A 26,633-nucleotide genomic window follows, 5' to 3' on the forward strand; every position below is an offset into this window, starting at 1 on the left:
AGATTTGAGAACACTATGCTGAGCCACAAGAAGCAATGTCCCACAAGTCTGTTTATATGAAGCATTCAGAAGAGTCTTATCTACAAACTGATGGGGACCACAGTTCAGTGAATGCAAGGTCCTAGGCAAAAGGGACCTGCCTGACAAAGGGCCTGCCTGATAGTATAGGTTTCTCTCTGGGATGATGAAGGGTTTTAATTAGGCAGCAGAGATAGTTAGCATTCAAGGGCATGTTAAAACCAATTGAACTGAGCCAGGCATGTTGGTGGACACCTTTAATCCCCAAACTGAGCTGTATCCTATTTGTGTATGTGTGCATGTTCCTGTATGTTCAGGCCAGAGGGTGGCCTTGAAGATCTCTCTCAGGAGCCATCCCCATTGGTACTGGGGATCAAACTCAGGTCCTAATTGCATGCTTGTACTGTAGTAATTAAGCTATAAACCAACTCTGGCTTGTTTTTTTATATGTTTTTGTTTTGTTTTGTTTTCCAAGAAAGGGTCTCTCTGTGTCAACTTAGAGCTGCCCTGGCTGGCTTCCGTTTCAGAGATTGTCTGCCTCTGCCACTATCACCCAGCATGACTTTTTTTTGACATAGGAACTAACACACACCAAGCTGGCCTCAAATATACCAGGTAGGACTGGTGAGATGGCCCAGTGGGTAAAGACACATGGTATGCAAGTATTCTCCATTTGATCATCAGAACCCATCTATAAAGGTGGAAGGAGAGACTCCACACAAACTGGATGGAAAATGTCCTATGGGAGCTAAAGCTGGTGTTGAGTTCCTGATTTTTCTACTTCTACCTCCAAGTCCTGTAACTACAGAGATGTACCACGACTCCTGGAAGAACTGTATACTTGAAAGGGAGAGTTGTCCAGGCCTTTGGAACTGGCCTGTCATCCCAGATACTTGAGAAGCTGAAGCAAGAGGATCACAAGTTTAAGATCTGTTTGTGCTACTGAGCAGGCTTAGAGGCAGCCTGGCAACTAGTCTGTGTCTAGCAGTGCGTGTCTGCAATCCCAGCACTTAGGAAGCTGAAGCAGGAGGATCAGAGGCTTAAAGACCAGCCTAGGTAACACGAAACAAACAAACAAACGAACAAACAGCACCAACAGCAGCAAAGAGGCTGACTATGTATTTGATCATCAGAGCCCATCTATAAAGGTGGAAGGAGAAACACCACACAGGCTGGAGGGGAAATGTCCTATGGGACCTAAAGCTGGCTCCACCCTCAGCAGCTCCACCCTCTGCTGCCAAACTGAACAAAAACAAGCAGCAAAGCACCCAGTGTCTGTCCTGTTTTGATATGAACTATCCCCACAAGGCTCATGCGTCTCCAATCACTGCTGCAACTGAATCTTTTTCAGTCTTGAGAAGGGTCTCTTCTGCTTCCACCTCCAAAATGCTGAGACTGCAGGTTAGAACCTGAGAACACTGATGGATTCATGATTTGATGGCAATAATGGAAGGCAGTGGAAATTTCCCGGAGCCTGTGGCCTAGTTGGAGGCATGTATTCAGAAGGTATATTTCTGGCCCATATCTGTCACATTCTCTTCTTACTGTTTTGAACTGAGCAACTTCCTCTGCCACATGCCCACTGCTATGGTGCTCTGTCTTACTGCAGGCCTAAAATAACCGACCCAGTGGACCCCGGACCAAGATGTCTGAAACCAGGAGTCAGCATAAATCTTCCTCTTTAGTTTCCCTCAGTGTGTCACAGTGATAAAAAAAACTTACTAACGCAAGATATATGGGCCCTGGGTTTAACCCTCAGCACCAAAAACGTACAAACCAAAGACAGTGCTGCTGCAGATAACCAAGAGGGCATTGGTGTGCATGTGTGTGAGAGGCTGGCTCTCAGGAGTGCCCCAACTCCATGCAGAAGATAGAGATCGCACCCACCTTGCCCTCAAGTAGTAGAGCAGGTGGTAGCCGATCTTGGGTTGCTTTTGATACAGCTCGGAGAGAAGGTCCAGAAGCAGCGAGAAGCTGCTGTTGTCCTCCTGCATCTGGCACAGGTTCCTGGAGGGGACAAAAGGGTGTCACCTAGCATAGGCTCTCCTAAGGTGCGAACGGGACAGAAGCACTGTCTACCCATCTTCCCTAGAGAAGCCCCAGAGCCCAGGACCAGGAGGATATCTGTGCACTGTCAGGGAAGATGGGAGGCAGACAGCTCTTCAGCTAAGTGCTTACCTAAATATTAGGTACAGTGGTTTCCCTACTGACTCCTCCAGGGACCTGGAAGAGGAAGACTGCGTGTGAGAATCTACACGAAGGGAGGAAACATGGAAGATCTGACATCTAGCCTACCCCTTTCCTACCAAAGGCAAACTTCCTGCTGCCTAGTGCTTTGTAACAGAAAAACAGGTTCCCTACATAGACACAAAATCTGAGGATGAGACTTCTGACTGGCAGAGTCTAGGCTAGGGACCAGTCCCCCCAGAAGCAGCAAAGCTTGGGGACACTGGCCTGGCAGCAATCATGGACAAACAGGGAAGGCATGCTGGTCTACTGCCCAGCACTCTCAGGGTCCCTTAGTATTTGTAAGTATGGAAACACCAAGTAAAGAGGATTTTTCTCAAGTCTACAGCAAGGTGTGCTTGGGATTGGGGCTGGAAGAGCACACTCTGGCTTCTGAGGCCCTGGGTATCAGAGACGAGCCTTACTCTTCAGTGACCTCTTCAGGCAACACCTCCCCTCGAAAGTGGGCCTTGAAGAGCTCCTGTAGGCAGGAAGCCAGGACAGACAGTTGCTCCGAGTCAAAGTCTTCCTGGGTGACAAGAGGGAGGAGAGATATCGTGATTCAAACCCCACCTGCCCAGAACTTCTGCTGGGCCCACCTGTGTCTACCCCCCAGAGCAGCTCACTCATGTTCCCTGCCTCAGAAGGGGTTCATCTGGGGTAGGGAAGGTGGGAGCTTAATTCCCAGTGAGGCATGCCTGAGGAGTTGTAAGCTGGGAAGGCTTGTACTGTTTTGTCCCTAAGGACTGAGTTCCCCCTTACCTCCAGGACCTGATCCACAATTTCCTGCATAACCTCACACTGGGCCTCTGTATCACTACAGCATAAAAGTGAGAGAAAATTAGTAACAGCAGGGTAAGACACATCCCAAGGTGTATACATGCACATGCACAAAGGAGCTGTGAGCTCCCAGCTCAGAGGGGAGACTTCTGGACAGTATATGCTGCTCTGTGGGCAGAGGCCCAAAAAAGAGGGAAATCCCTACTTGCCCTGCTCCAGACTCCAGAATACAGGGAGTGGCCCCAAGGTGTTAAGAGGACAGGACTACCCTATTCCCAGCCCATGCTCCCTGACATGAGTCAAAGACATTTCCCAGGAAGCATCAATTTCCTCTCCACACCTCACCATACACCTACACCATCTAGGTAGTAGGAAGTGCCTGGACTCGGCCTCCTAGGTGGGAGTATGGTTTGTACCCACCTTCCCTTCTGTAGCTGTAGCACTTTGTCCCTCAGGGACTCGTCCAACTGATCAAGGTAAGGGGTGACATCAACCGGCTCCTCCACGACAGTCTCCTTGATGGGGTGGAAGCGAAACTCTCTCTTCTTCCCTGAGGATGGTTCATCGGACTTTAGTACCAGAGACAGTCCCCATGACTACCTGCTCCCTCCTCATAGCTCTTGCAGTAAACCTCCCTTCTCAAGGTGCCGCAGCCCTGACTATGCACATGTCCTAGCTCATACCTACAAACGGGCAGGACCACTTTACCCTCCTGCCTTTACTGTCAAATGTTAAGCTCTGCACCACTGAGCCTCATCCAGTAATAAACAAAAGTCACGCTCATGGGCAAAAGAGGTCGGATAGAAAGACTGCAGGCAGGCAGGCTACCTGTGAGATAGGCCTCTTGGGCTGCCACAACTCACACACTCCCAGTGTTATCCTTACCTTTGCTATTAAGATCCTCCTCATCATCACTGAAGGCTGCCTCTGCATTGTCATAGCAACTCTCATCCTTATCTGAGAGGTGGTTGTCCATTTCCATGGAAACAGGCTCTTCAATTTTGACTTGTGAGTAAAGAAAAAAAGACTCTTGATAGCCTCCTGGGTTCCCCAGTATACTCAATGCTTCTGGGAAGGAGACTAGTGGACAGGTAGGAGAATACAGAGTTGATACCCTAAATGGTACACGGCTGAAAGGAAGGACAAACTTGCTTTCTCGATTTCCCTGTGACCGACCCAGGGGAAGAGACAGCATAAGACAAGACTTTTTCATGTCAACTCAGGATAAGTGATGATCGAGGCAGTCTTTTTCTGTTCTGAAACAGGGGTTTATGCATCTCAGGCTACCTACCGTTGGTCCTCTGATTGATCTTCCTGCTTCCACCTATGTGCTAAGATTACAGGCATGCATCACCATGCTCAGCTCTGGGGACATTTATTAGTACTCTTTACTTTAAAACCAAGTTGGAAAGTAGTGCTTGGCTTAAGCCCTTATTCTAAAACAAAAAATTACAGCAGTCAAGTCTGGCAGTTGGCTGAAATCAGGAGCAAAGTGACCATGAGGAGCTCTGATGAAGGGCCTGGACTAAGGACTGGGATGAGAGGGGACGGGCAAATGTCAGGGAGGCAAGCATCCCATGAAAGCCTTGCACCACTGAAAGATCACCAAGGGAAAAGTCAGAGAGCAACAGCAGCGTTTCGTGAGGAAGTCCATACCTTCCACAGGAGGGGAGGGCGAGCTGCAGAACTCAGGAAACTTCTCCCGAAGCATGGACCGAAGCTCTTTATCCAATTTAGGGTTGTCAAACAGGGGAGCCAAGTGTCTAATAGAGAGCACAGACGAAAGTCAACATCAGACATGATGCTCACTCAGCACAACTGTGCCTGCCACCTTCAGACCCTTCAGAGTCAACAGGGGGCAGGCAGGACGGCCTTTGAAGCCTATGGTAATATGATGGACGGCAAGTTAGAAATTCCTGTGCCCAGAGGACAGGAGTCTTTCTGCCCATCAGTAGAAGGTGAAGCCAGCACTTTTTACAGCTGTCAAGGAAAGGAGTCAGCATCTGAATGACATCTCATCTAAAGTGGATGGGACCTAATGAAAAATGGGAGAATCCCCTACCCCAACACACAAATTCCTTACGCCAAGACTCGTTTCTCCACAATGTGGTTGAGGGAAGAAAAGACACCCTGCCGAACGTGGCCTTCCAATGGTGGGTAGAAGTTAGGAATGATCTGGAAGGGAAGAAGGGGAGGGAATAACTACAATGTTTGGCTGGACTAGAACTAAAAGCTGTTTTGGTTTTAGTCAAGGGGGCTAAAAGTGAGACAGTACAGCTACAGGAGGGGCTGCGATGGTCCTGATTACTCCAGGCTATGAAGACAGCAGAATCCTTGGACTGGACCCAGTTGTTCCTCAAATACATTAGATTCTATCTTGAGTCATCATCTTACAGTTAAGAAACCTTCTGGTAACAAGGGTCAGTTCCACTGGAGACAGTGTCTTCTAACTCAGGTACAGGACTAAAGTGGAGCAGCTGGGGAAGACCTAGTCACGGAGAGACTAATGGGAGATTCAACACTGCTCATTCAGGACAGGGCAAACAGAACCCTAGCACTTACTCGGCACATGAAGTCCAGGAGCGTGGCAGTGATGGCTGGGTGGGGCTTCATGGAGTGATGCATGACCAGGATAGCTGGCTCTAAAGAATGTGGAACAAAAATAAATGATTCCCCGCATCAGATACCATCTCTATGTCAGTGTATGTGAAGCCCCTAGGAAGTTCTGGGTCTAAGTTCCCCAACTCCAACCAAGCAGGGAATCTTCCCGAACTGTACTCAGTCCTCACTCCTCATCTCCCTTCCTGGGCCAGTATTCAGCTTGGAGAAAAGAAGACAGGGCAGACTTCCTCCGCTTAGGCCCTCCCACTCAGAGCTCAAGGCTATGGGGAGAAGCCAGCAGCCATTAGTTGACCTCATCAAAGCCACTTTCCTTCTAGGTCAAGGGAGAACTGAATAGGAACAAGGGAATTGCTCCTAGATAAACCACCTCCACCCCACATTGCCCTGAGACTGATAACTGTTGTCACCAGGACTCACAACGGGGGCTTGGAGGGTGGGAGGGTGATGCTGACTGGTCCCAATCACATACCTATGTTCATAATACTATCCTTTTCTGGGCTGAAGAACAGCCAGTCATAAAACAAAGCCAGCTTGGCATTGGAGGCAGCAACGTTGGACTGGAAAAGAGAAGGGGAAAGGGCTAGTTTCATCAATCAGCTCCCATCTCTCCAGAGCCTGGGGTAGATTCCAGGGCCCACCTGGCCGGTCCATCTTGGAAATTCAGTTCCCAGTAAAAGATGGAAGAACCTTGTCAGGGTAAGGAGCACACATGCCTATGATATGGAAAGTGGCCTGGGTTTTTCCTGTAGCGAGCAGCACACAAGCCTAATCTCCGCTAGGAGGACAGCATGGGCACACTGATAGCTGTGAGTTGAGGTGATGTTTACAGTAGCCTGCATCTGTCTTTGCTGAACAAGCAGGGCACCTCCCTCGAGACCCCTAGGAATGGCCTGCTGTCTGAGTCAGCACATTCCAGGGACACCATAAAATGGATGAAGGGTGTGAGATGCTTAAGAACAGGGTCACTCTAGCACAGAAAAACATACTCTGGGAAGGAAATGGTTCCTTTCAAAATTCTCTGTGTTTGGGGAAAGAAAGTATCCAAAGCTGCTAGCAAAAGTTATGGAAGTAAGCATCTAAGGCCGTGGCTCTCAACCTTCCTAACACTGTGACCCCCTCATTCAGTTTCTCATGTTACGCTGACCTCCAATCATAAGATTATTTTCCACCTCATAAGTTTATAACTACGTCATAACTATAATCTTGCTATTATTATGAGCTGTAATGTAAGTATCTGATATGCAGGGCATCTGATACGTGACCCCTATGGAAGAGTCATTCAATCCCTAGACGGGAGTCTGAAGATCATGGTGTAAAGAGCTCTTGCAAAGGATTTAGGTCTTGTTTCAACACCAACATGGTAATTCACAACTGCCTATAACTCCAGTTCCCTCTTCTAACCTCTGGACCTCCACTAACACAGACACATACCATACCATAAACACATATACTCAGGCATACACACATACCAACCATACCATAAACAGACAAACAAAATAAACAGAAGGACGAAAGCCCTGAATCTGAATAGGAAACAACAAGAGAATAACTACATATGGATTCTATAAGCAAAGAGGAAAAACAGAGGGAGGCCTCAGAGACTCAGGGTCCCTTGTGGACTCGGGGAGTAACTCCTCAAGAATGCAGACTTTGAGCTGACATAGTGGTTGGTGCACACATGATTGCAGATCTGAAGAGACAGGCTGGAGGACTGTAGCTCAAGGCTAGCTGGAGCTGTGTGGTAAAATCTTGTATCAAGCAGACAACAACGGAAATCAAGGTTTGGGGTGGGAGGAGAGGCTTGATAGTAAAGATGATGGTTAGCCTAGTCAAACCAAAGCAAGCCTAGTTCAAGGACTGATAGTAAAGATGATGGCTAGCCTAGTCAAACCAAAGCAAGCCTAGCTCAAGGATTGATAGTAAAGATGATGGTTAGCCTAGTCAAACCAAAGCAAGCCTAGTTCAAGGATTGACTATCCATTTCTAGAGAAAGGAAGGAAGGACAAGAGCCTGAAAGGCCCACTAGCATTCAGATGGCCTTGGGATGACAGGTGGAAGCAGCCCAGGAACATGCTAGAAGAGGCACAGCTCACCACCCAGCAGTCTCTGCCCATCGCATGGCCCCTTACCGTGCATGTTGTCAGGAGCCAGCCAATGATGGCCCACCGGGGCAAGATATCAGAACTCAGCACTTCGTTAGAGGGGTGGACTACCCCACAGATGTATCGAATGAGGTCACAGCGCAGAGACTGACTGTCAGGGGTTGAGAGGTACTGGCGCTGGAACCAGTCCTGGTACCGCTTTTGCTGGCCAAACCGCACCTGAGGGAGGAGGAGGTGGAAAGGAGGGTGGGATGATGAACAGAGGAACCTGGAGGCCTGACCTGGATTCATGTCCTTCTGACAACTTCATTAAGCTCCTTGGTTTCTTGATGTCCTCTCCTTTTGGGGGACATCATGGTGTTGACAGACTAGCCTGTCTTGCATCTTGGTGGCACGCTCACTCTTGCCACTAGCTTGGAGCCACGCTGACCTCCATTTCTGGCTGCTGACTCTTGCACTTGTCACTGGTCATCGGGCCAGAAGCGTCATCTTTTCCCTTTCCTTGAGCAGAAAGTGTTCCCGCAGAGAAGAGCAGGCCTGGTCACCACTCAGCACAGGCTGCTTCTTGACAAAGGACAACCCTAACAGGACTGTTAGCTAAGGCACAAACTCCAGACCAGGGAGCAAGTCCTTTTCCAAACACACATCAAATGTTTACCAATAGCAACACTAGAGCCAGATATGGCAGCCAAAACATAAAATCCCAGCATTTGAAAGCTGATATAGAAAGATGGCCAACAGTTCAAAGATAACTGCACTACATATTAAGACCCTGACTCAAACCAACCACACAACCAAACAGCAGCGCTAATGGAGGAGGGTCTGGTGTTCTCTTCTATTCCCCTCAGAAGACATCAAACTAGACCCAAAAGGTTAACAAGATGCTTCCGGGTCAACAGTAAAAAAGAACTGTGGCAGCAACAGCCGCTGAACACTTGAACACTTGAAACTCAGCAACTGTGGTGAGGACACTATGTTTCAACATACATGTGTGATGGCTAATTTTAGGACATAAGTAAGACAGAGTATCACTTTGGAAGATGGAACCTCATCTGGGAAAATGTCCCCACCAGACTGGTTGATGTGGGAGGGCCCAGCTCTTGATGGGTGGTGCCACCCTGGACTGATGGTCCTAGGCATCATAGTAAGGCAGAGCAAGCCATGAGAGCTAGCAAATAAGTGGAAAACCCTCCATGGCCTGTGCTTCAGCTCCTGGCTTCAGGCTGAGTTCCTCAGTGATGGACTGTTAACTGGAAGTGTACGTGAAACCAACCCCTTCCTCTCCACGTGCTTCCACTCATGGTGTTTTATCACAGCAAGAGAAACCCTAAGACAGCATGTATATACTCTAAACGTGGCCTTCTTGGACACAATGTTGTCTGGTAGTCCAGGCTATCCTGGAATTTGAGATCCTCAGTGTCCTCCTGCAGAGGCTGACATAACCCTCTGATAATTTGTTTTTTCTTTTCTTTTCCTCTTTTTTTGGAGACAGGCTTGCTATGCAGCCCTAGTGGGGTTTAAATACATAAAGATCTGCCACCTCTGCTTCTCATGTACTGGGATTAAAGTACTTGTCTCCGTGCCTAGTGGTTCTGTCTTTTTTAAAGCCCAGGCTGTCTTTGGTTTGTAGCAGCTGTCCTGTCCTTCACCAGCTTTCTGTCACAGAATACCTATGGGTACCTCCACACACCGCCTTTTTTTTTTTTTTTTTTTTTTTTAAATGTTTATGTGTTTTTTGGTTTTGTTTCCTTGTTTGGACAAGGTTTCACTATGTATTCCTGGAGAACCTCAAATTTGTGGCAATCCTCCTGCCTCTGACTCTCAAGTGCTGGGATCATGGGTGTACGCCACCACACCTGGTTACTAATTTCAATTATAACATCTGGCACATAGCTACAAGAGGCAGCAGGGTCTCGGAAATTCTGTGCTGTCTTGGGTATCTGAAGGCCGGCTACAGAGGAACTGTCTACAAAGTCCACAGATTCCACAAGCATCCTCAGAGAGGAAAACCACAGTCCTCAGACAGTTTTACCACAATGCAACCACATTTGGTAAACAAAAGGCCTATACTGCAGATAGATTACCTGTGTGCCATCACTGGCGTGGCTGCTTTTAAAAAGAAAACTTCCAAAGAGCTGGAATTCTGTCTTGCTTATTAGAAGTGCATGCAACTACACGTCTAATTTTTACATTAGAAGTGTAAGCATACACTGAACCAAGAATAGCATCAGAAAGGTAAGGGACATCTACTTAGTCACTTTCATGTGGGTCAGTAGTCAGCAGTGACAAATCTGCACAGTGTTCGACTAACACCTGTCACCTGTAACTCCTCCTCCTATGCACAGATGATCTCACCCGGGATGTCATGAAGAGGAGCTTCGTTTCCATGTCTGGGGTTAGACGACAGGCTAGAAATTTTCGGGATGTTCTTGACTGAAGTAGCTGTAGGATACCTGAGCCAAATACAGAAGAGAAGTGTGAAGACCAGAGAAATGAAAGGCACAAAACAAAACTAGACTAAGTGTGGTTTAACTCATGGGCCTATTCCAAGACAAGCCCTTGAGAAGGCCAGCAAAGACATACAAGGTTGCCACCATTCACACGGACTATAGGGGTTTGTTTCCCTCTACTGGCCTCCTAGCCACCCATGACTTTATAGTTAGAAATAAGTGGGAAATTCAGGGGGAAATATGGTGAGTCCTTTCTGTTACTCAGAGTGACACTATGAGATCGTAGGGCTAATATGATTGCGTGGCAAAGCCACAAACATTGCAATCAGAAAGACCTGTATCCAAATCCTTCCTGTTATTTACTGTGTGGCCTTCAGCAAGTGACTTAATCTCTCTAAACTTCACTTTCCTGTGTAGAAAGTGAAACATCCATCTTAAGGGCTGTACAGATAATTAAATGAGCTGGCACACACCCTCTGACAGAGCCAGACAACCAGACACATGCTTAAGGTATTAGCAGAGTATCACACAGTAGCACTGTCTTCTCTTTGTCCTCACTTCCCAGGTCCTAGATGACAGCCTTCAGCATGTGTGTGCACACACATTTGTGTTGTGCAGAACTGTTGGAGGCGTTGGGGGGTGGGGGGGGGAGAAATGAAGCCTACAGAGTTGCTGTTCAAAATACAAAAGGATTCTGGGTAAGTCAAAAGGACAAGAAAAACCCTGTCAGGAGAAAACATACAAGCATGCAAGAACACACCCTCTGGACTAAGAGGCTAGGGCCATTTCTTTTTCTTTTCCACAGCTCTAGAAATCAAACTGAGGACACTGTAGGTGCTTTATCACTGAGCTACATCCTAGAGGCCCATCTCTTCCGGGACCAACTGGGCCCTCTGCTGACTCGGCCATATTAGTTTGCCCTTTGACTCCCTGTCTACCACAGCAAAACTGGAGACTTGGCCATCACCTTGACAAGGAACAGTGGAAGAAGAGGACAACATCTTTCTGTCTCACGATTGTCCTTTAAATGTCTTATTTTAGTTTATTGCTGCATAGATGTAGATGCACACACGTCACAGTGGGTGTCACATGTGCTCTGGTGACGGGATTCCGGCCATCAGGCTTGGGGTCAAGTGTTTTACCTACTGAGCTATCCTGAGGCCTTGTCTGATTTTTTCTTTTTTTTTTAGGAGCAGTGGCAGCTGAAACCAGTCATGTAGGCCCTAGCCAGAAACTACATGAACTGTTCTGCGCCTCTGCCATTCCCACACCCAGATGAAACTGGCATAGTGTGTCCTATCTCAAGCTTTCCCTGACTATCAAAATCTCTCCTAGGCCAACTCTGCCCCTTCAAATCCAATCAGGACAACAAGGACAGGGCATACCCAGGGGCTCACTTACCTGTAAACTGAGGACTCAAGGCCTGAGGGTTATGGATGATATCTTTCCACAGTAGTTCAAATTCTGGTATCCTAGCAACATTCTGAAGTAATCTTACAAGGTCCCGGCCAATCATCAAACATTCCATGAACTAGATAGGAGGGAGATTGGAGAATGGGGAGCAGGAGAGAGAATAAAAACATGTATTGCTCCCCTTCTGGAGGAAGGACAAAAGAATAGCATGTTCTATGGAGGACAAAAGAAAACGTCCTATGAAGGAACCCTAGATGATTTGTCTGGAGCAAGGGACTGTTCGGGGAAGAGAGGTGGAGGCTGGGGACCATCACAAGGATAGAGGTGCCTGGGAAGAGCTGGACCACACAGACTCTTAGACCATCAGGTCCCCTCTCTCTCCTGATTCTAAAAGTATGAGGCTGGGAAGGAGCATCCATATATCCTACCCCAAAATTCATTCTGTCTATCAGAAAAGACAATTTGTCATAAAAGAAATTATCTGTATCTGTTTGGTCTAAACAAATACTGATTAATGACATGTGCCTATACAATTATGTGAATGCATTTTGAATTTTTTTTAGAGAGATTTTTATTTTATGTGTATCAGTTTTTGCCCACATGTATATATGTGCACAACATACCTACAGAGGCCAGAGGAGAGTGCTAGGTCCCCTGAAACTGGAATTCTATATGGCTGTGAGCCACCATGTAGGTGCTGAGAACCAAATCCGGGTCCTCTGTGAGAACGGCACCTGTTCTTAACTACTGAACTCTGATCTGATATTTCTTTTAACTAACTTTTCCTATGTAGTCAGTGTCCTCATAGCTTAGAGTTAGAATATCTTTCTTGGGAGAAACTATAGTAAATAATTCGTAACCACCCAAGTAAACACAACAATTACTTCTGGGGGAGGTGAGATTCATGTAACAGTGGACACACAATAGCAGCTGTCTGTTGTACAACAATGTAAGCTGGAACGGACCAGAAAAGCCCTGCGGATGGTGGCATTATATCTGACATTTCTAGGAGCAGGGGGTATTCCACTCCGGTTCCCTGTCCTTTGCTCCTGAGCTGTCCAGGGATGATGAAAATACCACATCTGAACCACCTGCACCCCTAACAAGGTATCTCTGGCCCAGAAGCATAAAGGCCACACGGACACCACATCTTGGCATCACTTCCTCATACTGTTTGTCCTGTTCCCTTACCCGTTCCCGAAGCAAGGAGATGCAGAAGTCAACTTCCTTCTGCCGAAGGGTCTGGAGCTGGGCAGTCCCATGGTGGTCCACAATAAGTCGGAGGTACGTGTACACAGCCATGGCAATGAGGATGCTGCTCTTCAGCACCCACTCCCTGCAGGAAGGGAAGACACTGCACAGACTGCTTGCCTAGACCTCCTCACCCTCATACTGCTGTGATGACACACACTGAGAACGGCTTCTGGCTTCTGAGGGTTTCACTCTGGCTGTTATACCCGACTATGAGTTGACTAACAGGTAAAGGTAACTAATTTCCCTCACCAGACAGATGCCTCACTAAGGTAGGTACCAAATGAAATCAGCCTCCTATAACATAAATACATTCACAGCTACCAATAAAGTAGCTGTGCTTGTTAACTCATTCAACCGCCAGAGCATATCATAGCTGAAGCGGTGTATGTTAGGCTTGGGAGAGAGGTAAGCTCCATTTTTCCTGCTGAGCTATGGAAAGTGTTTTCGGTCAGTAGTTCTCTTAAGTATGATGCAAAGACCTCTGGGGATTTCTAGGACCTTTCCAGGCCCTGGAGTTCTTAGAACACATTGTGCTGTGCTGTGCCTCTACCAGGTTTATTACGACAGCCCCCAAACCACAAACCTTTCCCAGGTTCTAACCATTCACCCCACCCTCAGATAATTAGTTGCCTGCCCTAACCCAAAATCGGGGAGGATTTGGGGGTGTAGGGGAGACATCTGATTTTAGATGGCAAAGCCCATTTCCCCAGTTTCAGAATTTCCGTGGAAAACAGAGTGATAAAAACATTATCTGTTTCCCGCTGCTTCAAAAGGGACAAAGGTAAAGGCTCAGTGGGGAGGGTCTAAGTGCCAAGTCGGCTGTAATTGCTTTGACACCCCTGCTGAAAGGCAGGGAGCTAGAGGAAGAGTTTAATTAATATAACCAGGCAACTTCCTGATTCAGGAAAAGTAATCAAGCTACTTAATTAACTAAAAGGCCAAGGCCTCTTCTTTTCTTCTTTCTTTTTCTTTTGTGTATGTGTGAGCTGTTTTTTGAAACGAGAGTCTTGCTATATAGCCCAGACTAGACTTGAATTCAGAGTAATTCCCCTGCCTCAGCCTCCCAAATGCTAGGATTATATGCATGCACTACTAGGCCCAGTACTGTCCTTTTGTTTTCACAAAATGGAAATGCTAGCCAAGGACATGCACTTCCTTTTACCCCACATCCCTGAAATACTGGGAGAGGTTAGGAAAACAGGGTGGTAAGCAGAACACAGGCTTCAGTGCCAAGGTGTTCCCTTTCACCCAACGTGTGAAGGCTCAGGCAGCCATGCGGCTGCTGTGTGACCCTGCATGGGAAATTCAGCTACAACAGAATCTGACACGAGGGACATTATGAGAAAAATCACTTTGGAGGAAGGTCACTAGCAGAGGCACAAATGTGCCATGAGGATGGCACAATGAAGAGGAGAAGCAGATGAAAGGGAGAGCCTCTCACCAAAGACAGCAGAGAAACACAGAGACCAAGAGAAAGAAGCAGAGGCCAAGTAAGAAACTCCTAGGAAGTCCCACTGCTAGTGTGATGACCAGCCCCAGGGCAGCTGCATAACTGGATCCAGGCCACGAGGTGGCACTACAGAGCAGGGCTGGGCAGAACATAGCTCTCGATTATGAAGAAACCATCCTTTTAATCTGAAATGAATATGAATTTTAGGCCTCTCAGTCATTTGGCTACTTGTTGTCTTTACTCAGAAAGAGTCACTAAAAGAAGTGATGCAGAAACTGGGACCCTATTAGCATCAAGGGGAAGCCACAAGCAAATTTACATACTAGAAGGGCCCTCACACAGCCCTTCACTTTGTTGGAGAACAGGAGCCAGAAGTTCAAATGTGGCCCCATGTCACTTTATAGCAGGATTCTCTGCTCCCTAGTCACCTACATTGGCCCTGTGACATTCCAAAAAAGAGCATGTGCTGGCCTGAGGCTGGGAGGGAGGAGCGTATGGTACCTGCCAGGCTCGTGTGGTTGGCTGGCCCCTCTGCTGAGCTCATTTCCCTCTCAGTCCCCCCAAACATAAACATTCCAAGGAGGTCTGGGTCAAAAATAAACCCTTATCAGATGAGACCAGATTTTCTGGGCTCTGAGATATTTTAGCAAGCGCCTTCTTTCCCATTCCTCCATCTTTTGACCTTAGTTCTCCATCTGCCACCATCAGGCCTGCCACACCTTCCCCTGGCCTCAGAGTGCTCTGAGCCACCAGCCTTTCTTTCCCATGTCCCATACTCACACCCCTCACAGCCCCACCCTTCATGGGAGACTCTACCTCTGCTCCGTCAGGATATCCAGGACACTTTCTGCCAACCAGATATTTTTGGCTGTAACATCGCCACCTGATTTCAAGGGGTGGGAGGGGGAAGAATCAGAATACAGTAGCTCTAATTAGCAACTCAGCTAATCGAATAAATCTCTTCAGTCATCCCGATGGTCCACTCTCCCACCACTATTGCCCTGAATGCTAGAATAAACCGTTCTCTCTTTTAGGATGTAAACATTTTCCCTTTGCCTTGAGAGAGAAAGAATGTTCTAGAACTGCTGCCCTCCCCCCCAAACCAGAGAGGATGATATTGTTCTATCCACCAGAACTGCAGAGGTAATGCTTTGTCCTTGAAAAGTGATGACTGAGAAAAACAGACCTTAGACGCCCCAGCTGAAAAGGCGGTATCTGAACCAGGGCCTAAAAGATGCAGGCAGCTGAGAGCAGCTGCAGTCTACTGTCTGAGAGTCAGGGTGGGATTCAGCATTCTGACAGGCTAAGGGATATCTATACACCAGCCTTTGGATCTTGCCACTGAAATCCCTGGAGCAGAATTAAAATGCAGTGTTGCCAGATAAAAATATTGGAATGAGAAATGGGGCTGAGAGTGTCAAACAGTTAAGAAAGTGCCAAGAAAGAATAAAAATAAATACTCAGCACACCAAGGCTACACATTGCTCTGGATCTCAGTGAAAAACAAGGTTAGTGTTCACCTAGTTGCATCACAAAGATTAGGGCCATACATGTGACGCAGTGACATCAGTGTAAAGAGAAAATCCTGAAGAAAATGCACAGCACAGCCAGGTGCCAAGGCAGGTAAGAAGCTGTCGCAGGAGGACTGTGGGTGTAAGGCCAGCATGGGCTACATAGCAGGACTTGTTTTATTTAAAAAGAAAAGGGGGGTGGGGGGGAGGGAGGAGCTGGACACGGCATACTCCAGAGGTGGAGTGCTTGCCCAAACTCACGAGAACTTAGGTACAGTTCTTATCGCCACAGGAAACAGAACCCAGACGCTGATGGTGAAGCAGAGCCACAGAGTTGGCCTCATTTTTATCTATTATTATTAATACTTTGCTTTGTTTCTTGTTTTAATCAGGAAAACAAAATGCAAACAATCTCAAAGCAGGAGAGGTGGCCTGAGCAGACTTTTCTCATATTCAGTATTTCAGAAAGATGTCACGGATTCGAAGATTAGAAAAACCCTAAATGTCAGGGACTATTCCGTGACACTGTCCCTCAGACTAGCTCCAAAATGCCAAAATCACTAGCGACCCAGTGTTTAGAACAGGGGCAGAGTCGGGGAAAGCAGAAAGGCAGAGAGCAAATGGCTTCACTCGATTCTCTCTGCACCCCCTTCCTGATCTAGCATGCTGCTCAACTCGAGAGAGATGAGTGGCTAACACAGACCAAACCTGGTCAGCTCTTAAGTTAGCAGGAAAGAAACCAAGGCAAGACTCACTAATCCAAAGACCCCTGTGATTTTCTGATCCATTTTCTTCTGCAACATATGTGGCCAGGAGACATCTACACTAGGGTCCAAACCGTATCACTTGAGTTCCTCACGGGTACTCAGCCCTTGCTTAGACTTATCTCTGGGCTCCTTCCCTTTCTTCTAGTGCTCTAGCTAGCAAGCTTACCTGCAATCTGCTTCATAAATGTCATGCAAACGCCATCAGCTCCCAGAACTCCACTCTTTACTAGTTCCCGAACCAACCACACCAACTAAAGGAGAGAAAAAGACATTCAGAGCAGAGATGTGAATTTGGAAAAGGAGCCAACTCAATTGTGCACAGTTTAGATGCACAGTAACAGAGCTGCCTCCCCAGCCTCTCTTTAGAAGGTTCACCTCCAGCCTACACCTCTGAGCTGTTTTCTTTTCTTGTTTGGAGCTGGAGCTTGAATCTAGGCCTTGTGTGTGCTAGGCACATGCTCTAGTGACCCTCCAGTGCCCCCTCTTTGCTTTTGGCCTCACCTGAGTACGGCAGGTATCTTGCAGCTTCAAGTACTTCTCCATAAGTAGCTGGTTGATCTTGTTCAGGACGATGTTCATACCATCACGACTCACCAGAGCCAAGTCCCGGTAACACTGTGTGGAATAAGGTTCGTGAGTAGCCAGTGAATGGAGATGTTGACCCCACAGCAACCATCCAACCCCAAAGCCTTCCTCTTACATAGAAACACGAGGATACTGAGAGGCAACAGAGAGGCAATGGAGCACTGTGTTCTCCATTCTTTCTTCTACAGGGCTCCTCCATTGCAAACCTACCCTCTTCTGCCTCTTGGATTAGGGAAAAAGGACTAAAAGATTCTCTAATAAGGCAAGAAAGTCTGCTGGGCAAAGCTCCTAGTCCTGTCCTTGTCCCCCAACCTCCCTTTTCAGGAAGTGTCATACTGTTTGATGCCACAAGCTGAGCAAACCCAGGTGGAAGCCATCTGTGTTTTATCTGCCAGTAAAAGGTCACTGAAAAATGGCTTTGGGTGAAAGTCAAAAAGAAACCCAGAGGTTTCTAGACATGCTGTAACCCAGCCAGATGCAGCAAAGGGAATATAAAGGGATCGGGGTCTGGGAGAAGGAACAGAAACAAAACTGTAGTTTCTTAGTTTGATATAGTTGTACGTGCCTATAATTCATCCCAGCATTTGGTGGTTAAAAGAGTGATCCCAGCACTCAGGAGGCAGAGCCAGATGAATCCCTGTGAAGCCAACCTGGTCTACAAAGTGAGTTCAAGGCTCGGGTTATATAGAGAAAGCTGTCTTACAACAACAGCAGCAGCAGCAACAACAATAACAAACTAAAACAAACCACAAACCTTTATTTTTATCTGTGAGTGTGTGGGTCAGAGGAAGGCTCTGTGTGGCAATGCTTTCACCCACTCATCCCCTTGCTGGCACCCAAACATGAGCTTTATTAACTAAATGACTTCTTCTGTTCTCTGAATGACCTTTGCTTTTGCCAAGTATTGACGTGTTGGGGAGTGGGGGGCTTAGCATCCTTCCCCCTGGAGATACGGAAGTGTACAAGTTTCTTCTGAGTCACTGCTTGCCTTTCCCTCAGACCTTCTTCTACCCTGCTTCTCTTCAATGAGTTCAGGCCTTAGGGAACCTCATTAGCTGCCTGGTGCACCTGCTGAGTTCTATCCTGTCATGGACTCAGCCAAAAGGGTAAAACTTAAGGAGACATCAGCTTCTTAGCTACAGAGAAACCTCTGTAATCTCAGCATTTGGGAGGTAGGAGGAAGACCAGGCATTCAAGGCCATCCTCAACTACAGAGAAAGTTTGAGAACAGTCTGAGCCACCTGAGATCCTGTCAAGAAGGTGGGGGGTGTTATAATAGTGACATAGGGTCCTGCCCCTAACCAAGAATCTATTTGCAATTGATAGCTGCTGGCAAAGGCAAAACTATCAGTGTCACTGTGTGTGCCAACCACACTCTGAGGCAGCTGCATGCTCAGGATTAGCTGGCCAACATAGAACAGACTCCATGCTTTTTTATTATGGAGGCTTCTGTTTCATTTTCTTTTGGCACGTTTTGGTCTTAGTGGGTCATTTTTATTACTTGTTTTGATTTTCATTTGTGTGTATGGGGTTTTTCATTTGTTTTGTTTGTTGTTTAGAAAGGGTCTCTACATAGTTCTGGCTGTCCTTGAACTCACTAAGCTGGCACTCATAAAGATCCACCTGCTCTGCCTCTCAAGTGATGGGATTAAAGGCATGTGCCACCATGCCCAAACATCATTCTTTTTAAAATTTTTATATTTTATTTATATGAGTACCCTGTGGCGGTCTTCAGACACTCCAAAAGAGGGTATCAGATCCCATTATAGATGGTTGTGAGCCACCAAGTGGTTGCTGGGAATTGAACTCAGGGCCTCTGAAGAGCAATCAGTGCTCTCTAACCGATGAACCATCTCTCCAGCCCCCTCTCCCTCCCCCTGCCATCATTTTTATGGTTTTGGTTTTGTTTTAGAGAGAGAACACACATAAAATTAGGTGGGTAGGGATATGGGGAGGATCTTCGCGAAGTTAGAGAAAGAAAAATACTCAAAAAAAATTTGAAGATGTTACTTATTATTTCCTGTATTTGTATAGGTGAGGAAGTAGGCTCAAGGAGTGAGGAGGGTAGGAGAAAGAAACAGGAGCATGGGGAGGGGAGGGAGCCTGCCTGGGATAACGTAAGAGACTGAAGAGAAACAGCATTAAAGTGCAGCTAATGACACTCATCTATAATCCCAGCCCAGACAGAATGAGGAGACCCTGTCACAGAACAAACAAACAAATCCAGGCTGCCTAATTCCAAAGTCCACCCAAAAGCACCTCACACAACTATGAAAACAAAATAAGAAGACAAGACTGCCAGTGATGAAGGAAAGAATTATGACATCTGAGAAATGACCCCATTATAAACTCTCTCACCCTAACATTCTAAAGCAAGGCAGCTCCTTGGCCTTGGCGGGAAGAGGGCTCTCATCACCTCCCCCTCCTGTGGTTACATCACTCATCTGATGAAAACAACAACAGAGATTCTTCACGTGCCACTTTTGGAGGCTCACACTCCAGAGAGAATTTATCCTTTGACTCTATCTAGGAGTAGATTGTTGAGAGATTAAAAACAGAAACCACAAGGGAAAAAGGACAAGGCAAGGGCCCCCAGTGAGCTTCTGCCAACATGCTGTTCTGGAGACTCCCCATAGGTAAGTCACAGAAGGTCCTAGGGATGAGGGAGGCAGAGGCAGAAAGAAAACCATGCTGAGCTAACCACACAAGAGCCTTGTCTGTTAAAATCAAAGATGAACTAGCAGAAATATAGACAGACTCAGGACAGGGAAGAGGACATATTTCTCAGGTGCTGTGAGTCCAGAAGAAGAGCAGTAACCTTGCCTAACTCCATGCTCCACCAGGAATATTTACAGATGCAACTACTCATAACACGGAGCTGGGGACCAAGAATACCACATGCCCTGTGGTAACCTCTGTGCCAGTCTGCTGACTGCTTTGGAGAGAAGCAGATGGGAGGACAAACAAAAACACAAAGAGAAACAGACGAGAGCAGAGGATCTTAAAGGAAAAGGACAGAGAGGCAGGGAGGTAGCCCTTTAGCCTGATCCTGCTGGGAATGAATGTAACACAGCAGCACTTGAGCACACAGGCTGCCTGCAAAAGGAGCCTGGACCAAAAAGGGACTAGCACTGAGTCTGGGACAATCTGAGGGAGAGATCTGTGCACTGATGTTGGCTTTTCCAGTTACCTTTTAACTGATTTCTAGAACCTGCAGGGTTTAGACCCCAGCTTAGCCTTTGATCACCAGTTCCTCAAGCAGCCCTTACTCCATATGCTTAATTCAGATAGCACATAGGAAGTGAATAAAGTCCAAGGCTATTCAGCATCCGTGAAAGAGTTGTCAGAGGAATTCTAAGGTGGATGAAGCACATGTACATGAGCCTGGTGCAGCTGTCCTCAGTTATGACAGAGAAATGGTTCACCTCCCTCAAGGACATGGGCCTGTGACTCAGTGGCACAATACATATTTACAATGTACAGCCTGTGACTTCTCAATGCCAAGGCAGGAAGAAAAGAGAGAAGACACAGCCGGATCCCCTCACGGAGGCTCACCAAGGTCCGACTTAGACATCATCTAAAACAAACTCTTTCAGAAGGCAAGCTGGTTTGCACTCAGCTAACTCAGGTGTTACTGGGTTGGTTTGTTTTGCTTTTGTAGGTAGCACCTTACTTTGTACTGCAGGCTGGCCTGGTGCTTCTTATTTCTTTATTTGTCAGTGTGAGTTTATGTACACCAGTGTGTTGTGCCTTGGAGGCCAGTGAGGGTGTCAGATACCCTGGAACTGGAGTTATAGGCAGCTGTGAGCTGTGATGTGGGTGCTGGGAACTGAAGCTGGGACTTCTGCAAGAGCAATGCATGCTCTTAACCATTGAGCCATCGCTCCAGCCATTTTTTTTTTTAAATTTACTTATGTATTTTAACTGGCTTAGTACTTGATATGTAGTTCTTAACTGGCCTTGAACTAAAGGCAATCTTCCTATCTTAACGTCCCAAATACTGATATTACAGGCGTGAACCAGTGGGCCCAATTTGTGGGGGTGGAGGGAACCCTGGTTCAACCCAGGGCTTCACACAAGCCACACTATATCCAATCAGATTTAAACATGTATTTTATATATTATTGGGGGGGAGAGAGAAAGAGAGGAGAAAGAGAGAGAGAAGAGAAGAGAGAGAAGAGAGAGAAGAGAGGAGAGGAGAGGAGAGGAGAGGAGAGGAGAGGAGAAGATAGGAGAGGAGAGGAGAGGAGAGGAGAGGAGAGGAGAGGAGAGGAGAGGAGAGGAGAAGAGAAGAGAAGAGAAGAGAAGAGAAGAGAAGAGAAGAGAAGAGAAGAGAAGAGAAGAGCTAGCTACCCATTGGGAGTCGGTCCCCTTCCTCTTCCATAAGTTCTGAGAATCAAACTCAAGCCATCAGGGTTTTATGGCAAGTGTGTCTACCAGCTAAGCTATCTCACTGGCCCTTAAATCAGACTTTAATTATAATACCTATAAAAATATATACATATCAGGCATGAGGCAAAGGCAGGTCGATCTCTGAGTTCAAGGCCAGCCTGGTCTACAGACTGAGTTCCAGGACAGCCAGGGTTACACAGAGAAACCCTGAAAAAAATAAAGTATACCCTGGAAATTAAACCACGGCCCCACTTATCCACCTTCATCTTTGTCAACAATTTCCTTAAAATCACTGAGCTCACGTAACTGCTTAGCATAACCAAATGAATGTCATCCATTTATCTCTAGAGATCTGAATGATCAATTCAGTGTGAAATGAAATCCCAACACTTGGGAAGCTGGGGAAACCAGAGCCCAAAGTCATCTTGGAATATCTCAAAAAAAAAAAAAAAGGGAAAAAAGCACAAACAGAATTCTACTTAACAAAGTTCACACTGCCTGGCCTTCCTCCGGGAAGCTAGACTATGTCGAGAGCTGCTGCTGCTGCTGCTGTCCTCCCCTTTACCTTTACAGGCACCCTAAGCGGCTTCAGAGAATTAAGAAAGCAGGTTCCACACCCACAAATACTCTGTTGATGTAAGCATTCCTGTCAGGATACCAGGAGAATCTCTGAGAATGAGTTTCCTTTGGTTATCCCTAAACAAATGACAATAGAGCTAAATTCCAAGGCACTTTAAGGAGGGCCTGCAGTCCAAAGGGAGAAAGCTACAAAAGCCATAGTGGTTTCAGACACATAGAGTGGAACACAACAGTAGGCAAGAACAAATCTGTTTTCTTCCACACCACCTGTGCTCAGAGAACGGCCAACTCCACACTTCTCCCTTCTGTCAGAGGGATCCAGCCAGATCCAAACAAACTTTAACTCAGTATGCCAGGACTCCAAAGATACAAAGTTGCTGGAAGGAGCAATCTGAACAAACGAAGACTTAGTTTTACAAAGAGAACAGACGCTGAAAGTATCCCGCCTGGCCCTGAGCCTTCTGCACTGGAGTCTCTTCTGTTTACCAAAACGCCAGGCTGATTCTTGGCAATACTCTAGGAAGCCAGGCTCCACTGTTGTCCGGAGTCTTCTTAATTATTACATTAAGTCATTTACTCTAAAGGTTACATGCTACCATTTTAAGCCTGTTTTCTGTTCCTTTGTCAAAGCAGAAGCCACAGACTACAGGTCCTCTTTCTTTGGATGAGAGCTCCTGTGGGCTTGGTTGTCCCCCATCTCCTCCATACCCCAAATAAATGCCAATTTTGACCTTCGTAGTCTTAGACCTGAAACTTTAACAGTCATGTGTTTTCTTTTTCTCCAACTGCTTTTTCTTGCCTTTTAGCTTTAGTATCTGGGTACAGAAATGACTCTAGCCAGAGACTAATGAATTCACTGAGAATAAGGGTCTTAAGAACACATTTAGAGAACACAGGGATTCAGCGCTTATCCAGAGTGTGACTGCTGGGCACTTGGGAGGTAGAGGCAGAGGGATCTCTTGTCAGTTCCAGGCTGGCCTGGTCTACAGAGAGTTCTAGGACAGCCAGGGATACAGAGAAACCCTATCTTGAAAAACCAAAAAAGAAGAAGGAGAAGGAGGAAGAGGAAGAAGAGGAGAAGGAGGAGGAGGAGGAGGAGGAGGAGGAGGGGGAGGAGAGTGACACACCTTCAGTTAATGAGTAAAAGGTCCCTAGATTCACATGGATCGAGAGAAGACAGTGCCTTACCTTCTGGGCTTGGGCAGGCTCAGTGAGGACAAGAGTAAACAGGCCTAGGCAGATCTCCTCATGCTGGGGAGGTCCTTTGCACACCTGGGAGGTGAGAGAGGGAAAGAATTAGCTGTCTCTCCTATGTAGGAAGCACAAGCACAATTTTCTCCTAGAAGTCTCAGGACTCTTTTTTTTTTTTTTATTTTTTTTATTTATTTATTATATGTAAGTACACTGTAGCTGTCTTCAGACACTCCAGAAGAGGGAGTCAGATCTCGTGATCGGATGGTTGTGAGCCACCATGTGGTTGCTGGGATTTGAACTCCTGACCTTCGGAAGAGCAGTCGGGTGCTCTTACCCACTGAGCCATCTCACCAGCCCCGTCTCAGGACTCTTAATGGGGAAAATCAACTCTCAAATATGATTATGTCTCTTATAGGAACGAGGCAGGAAAGGGAAAACTCACTTTCTCTAACAACCTAGAGCTGGAAAGGACAAGAGTTAATACTTAGGATGAGAAAAGCGAGGGAGTTGTGATGATCTTGCAATGCAAGATATCCACACCAACCACACCTCGGACAACCTCGGGGACTTCAACACAGATAATATCTGCTAGTGTGCAAGTAAAATCCCTAAATATTTACTCTGTGAGATTCCTCTATATTATTTTTAAACTGTTTTTTTTTTCAGTTAGCATACAAAATAATAGGATTCACTACAGTATTTTTATACATGTCATTATTTAATTTTTTTAAATTTATCTTGTATATGTATGGTATTGTATGTGTATAGAATACCTGTGTGTTGTATGCACATGGTCAAATGGGCCCAAGGTGGATGCTGAGTATCTTTCTCACTCAATCTCTACATTTACTTTTGAAATAGGGTTTTTCACTCAATCTGAAGCACGTAGATTTGGCTAGGCTAGCTAGCCAGCCTATACGTTTCATCCCCACCACAGGCCACGCCCAGGCCAGGGTTCCACGCTATTTGCTGCTATTGTATTAAGTGATCCACGCTCAGCTCTCCATGCTTGTTCAGCGGGCACTTTACTGATCCACCAGCCCAACCGCATTACCTACATTACTCTTCATTAATTAATTAGTATGGTCTGTGTGTACCTCTGGAAGTCACAGGACAATTTGTAGACATTGGTTCCCCCTTCTAACTTGTGAGTTATGTGGGTCTCCTGGACGGAACTCAGGCAAGCAGTCAAGCTTAGAGGCAGACACTTTCACCCACTGCCCATTTCATCAGCTGCTATTACATAAATTCCTTACATGTGCTATTTAAAGACATATTTATTTCATATATGTGAGTACACTATAGCTGTCTTCAGACATAGCAGAAGAGGGGATCGGATCCCATTACAGACAGTTGTGAGCCACCATGTGGTTGCTGGGAATTGAACTCAGGACCTCTGGGAGAGCAGCAGTCAGTGCTCTTAACTGCTGAGCCATCTCTCCAGCCCCACATGTGCTATTTAAGATTATTTAACTGCACTGACTGATAGAGAGGTCAAAGTTAAAATGTATATAAGAATGATTTGCAAAAAAAAAGAAACTATAGCCGGGCATGTTGCATATGTGGTGGTCAGAGGATAACTTGCTAGAGTGACCTCATCTGTCACCATGTTGTCCCGGGGGGTCAGACAAGCTGTCAGACTTGATAGCAGGTAACACTATCTGCTGAGACATATTGCTGGTCCCATGATTTTATTTTTTCAATCTTGGAAAAATTTTTTGCTAGGTGTGGTGGCACATGCCTTTAATCTCAGCACTTGGGAAACAGACAGGCAGATCTCTGTAAGTTCAGGACAGCATGGTCTACAAATCAGGGTTAAGACCAAGTCTAAATAAATAGACAAGAATTTACAAACTGTCAAAGAAAATCAGAGGACAACTCCTGGGAGTTGGTCCTCTCTTGCCATCTTATAGAATCCAGGAATGAGAAGTCAAAGTTACCAAGGCTGCACACAAAGGCCCTGACCTGCTTGAGTCACCCAGCTGGCCATTGACTGAGCTTTTAAGTTGTTATATGACTCAGGCAAGATGGCACAAGCCTGTAATCACAGCACTCAGGAGCCTGAGGCAGAAGGGCCTTGAGTATGATACCAGCCTGGATTCCATACTATTTTCAAGGGCTAATATGCACTCTACACTGATTTAAGGAACCAAGATGTGAACTTAGTCCCTTAAGTCCTGCTGGCCACCATCTTTGCACTTTCCTGTCTGCATCTCAGAGCCTTCCTAAGGAGAACGCATATAAGGAAGACATGGTACTTACATAGGCATTGAGAGCATCATTGGCCTCTCTCTCGGAGACACCAGCGGTCATCGATGTGACAATACTCATGCACCTTTCCAACCTCTGGGGGAGAAATGAGAACAAATGAAGTATCCATCATAACACTGCCAATGAGGTACTTTTGTCTCCAGAACATTTTAAAAATTCAAGCTTATTCATCTTTCTACTATGCTTTAAAACAAAAGAAAAGAAAAAAGAAAGGAAGAAAAGAAAAAAGAAAGGAAGAAAAGAAAATCTCTTCAAGTAGAGTGGTCACTAGCACATGTGGAAAGAACAGTAACAACAAGAGCTGATTCAGGCTCCCATTGCTCACGTGACTAAAGCTAAAACTAGCCAGTGATCCTTCCAGGAAGAGCAACGTGTCTCTAACACTCACGCACACTAGCTTGAGAGGGAAGCAGTAAATGTAGATAGCTTGGGGGATGTTCTCTTAACCAAGTGACTAAAGCTACAGGAAAACAAACTGATACCACCGGGAAGTCAGGTGCAGTGCACATGCTAGTCCCAGATAATTAAGAGGCTAGGATGGAAAGGTGACTTTTGAGCCCAGGAGTTGTGTATAGCCTAGGCAACATGGTCAGAGTCTGCCCCAAAATAAACAGACAAACACAGGGGTGCACACTTGTACTTTGGGCACTCAAGAAGCTAAAGCAGAAGGATTTTGAATTCAAGGTCTACTTGAGCTGCACAATAAACCTTTGCATAAATTTTCTTTAAATTTTTAAATAGAAAATTACTAAAATCTAAGAATCTTAACAGTCAAGCATAAGGTCTTGTCTTCATTTCTGACTTGAGTAAACCAACTTTATAAGAATTTGAGATACAATCAAAGGTTCTGCATGCTTTTAATCCCAGCACTTAGGAGGCAGAGGTAGGTAGATAGATGTCTGAATTTAAGGCCAGTCTAGTCTATAGAGCAAGTTCCAGGATAGTCACGGCTACACAGAGAGACCCTGCCTTAAAAAAAAACATGAAAGAAAGTGTAAGCAAAGAAAAGGAGAAACAAA

General features: G+C 46.2%; 1 protein-coding gene across 2 annotated transcripts in view; it reads right to left on the reverse strand.

The window, feature by feature from the left end:
* Ints3 (integrator complex subunit 3) overlaps positions 1–26,633 on the reverse strand; it is a 42,257-nt gene that overhangs the window by 7,019 nt on the left and 8,605 nt on the right. For both annotated transcript variants that reach the window (NM_178876.3, NM_145540.3), the window contains exons 2-20: positions 25,606–25,689; positions 23,338–23,421; positions 17,095–17,208; positions 16,760–16,844; positions 15,132–15,198; positions 12,803–12,947; positions 11,600–11,729; positions 10,104–10,201; positions 7,776–7,967; positions 6,116–6,203; positions 5,587–5,666; positions 5,108–5,199; positions 4,681–4,787; positions 3,910–4,029; positions 3,445–3,574; positions 3,007–3,061; positions 2,670–2,773; positions 2,197–2,241; positions 1,906–2,025 (exon numbers count right to left, since the gene is read on the reverse strand). In NM_178876.3, coding sequence (NP_849207.2) covers positions 1,906–2,025; positions 2,197–2,241; positions 2,670–2,773; positions 3,007–3,061; positions 3,445–3,574; positions 3,910–4,029; positions 4,681–4,787; positions 5,108–5,199; positions 5,587–5,666; positions 6,116–6,203; positions 7,776–7,967; positions 10,104–10,201; positions 11,600–11,729; positions 12,803–12,947; positions 15,132–15,198; positions 16,760–16,844; positions 17,095–17,208; positions 23,338–23,421; positions 25,606–25,689 — 1,940 coding nt within the window. The remainder of the gene's footprint in view (positions 1–1,905; positions 2,026–2,196; positions 2,242–2,669; positions 2,774–3,006; positions 3,062–3,444; positions 3,575–3,909; positions 4,030–4,680; positions 4,788–5,107; positions 5,200–5,586; positions 5,667–6,115; positions 6,204–7,775; positions 7,968–10,103; positions 10,202–11,599; positions 11,730–12,802; positions 12,948–15,131; positions 15,199–16,759; positions 16,845–17,094; positions 17,209–23,337; positions 23,422–25,605; positions 25,690–26,633) is intronic.

The sequence above is a fragment of the Mus musculus genome, chromosome 3 (genome assembly GCF_000001635.26).
Source record: "Mus musculus strain C57BL/6J chromosome 3, GRCm38.p6 C57BL/6J".
NCBI lineage: Eukaryota > Metazoa > Chordata > Mammalia > Rodentia > Muridae > Mus > Mus musculus.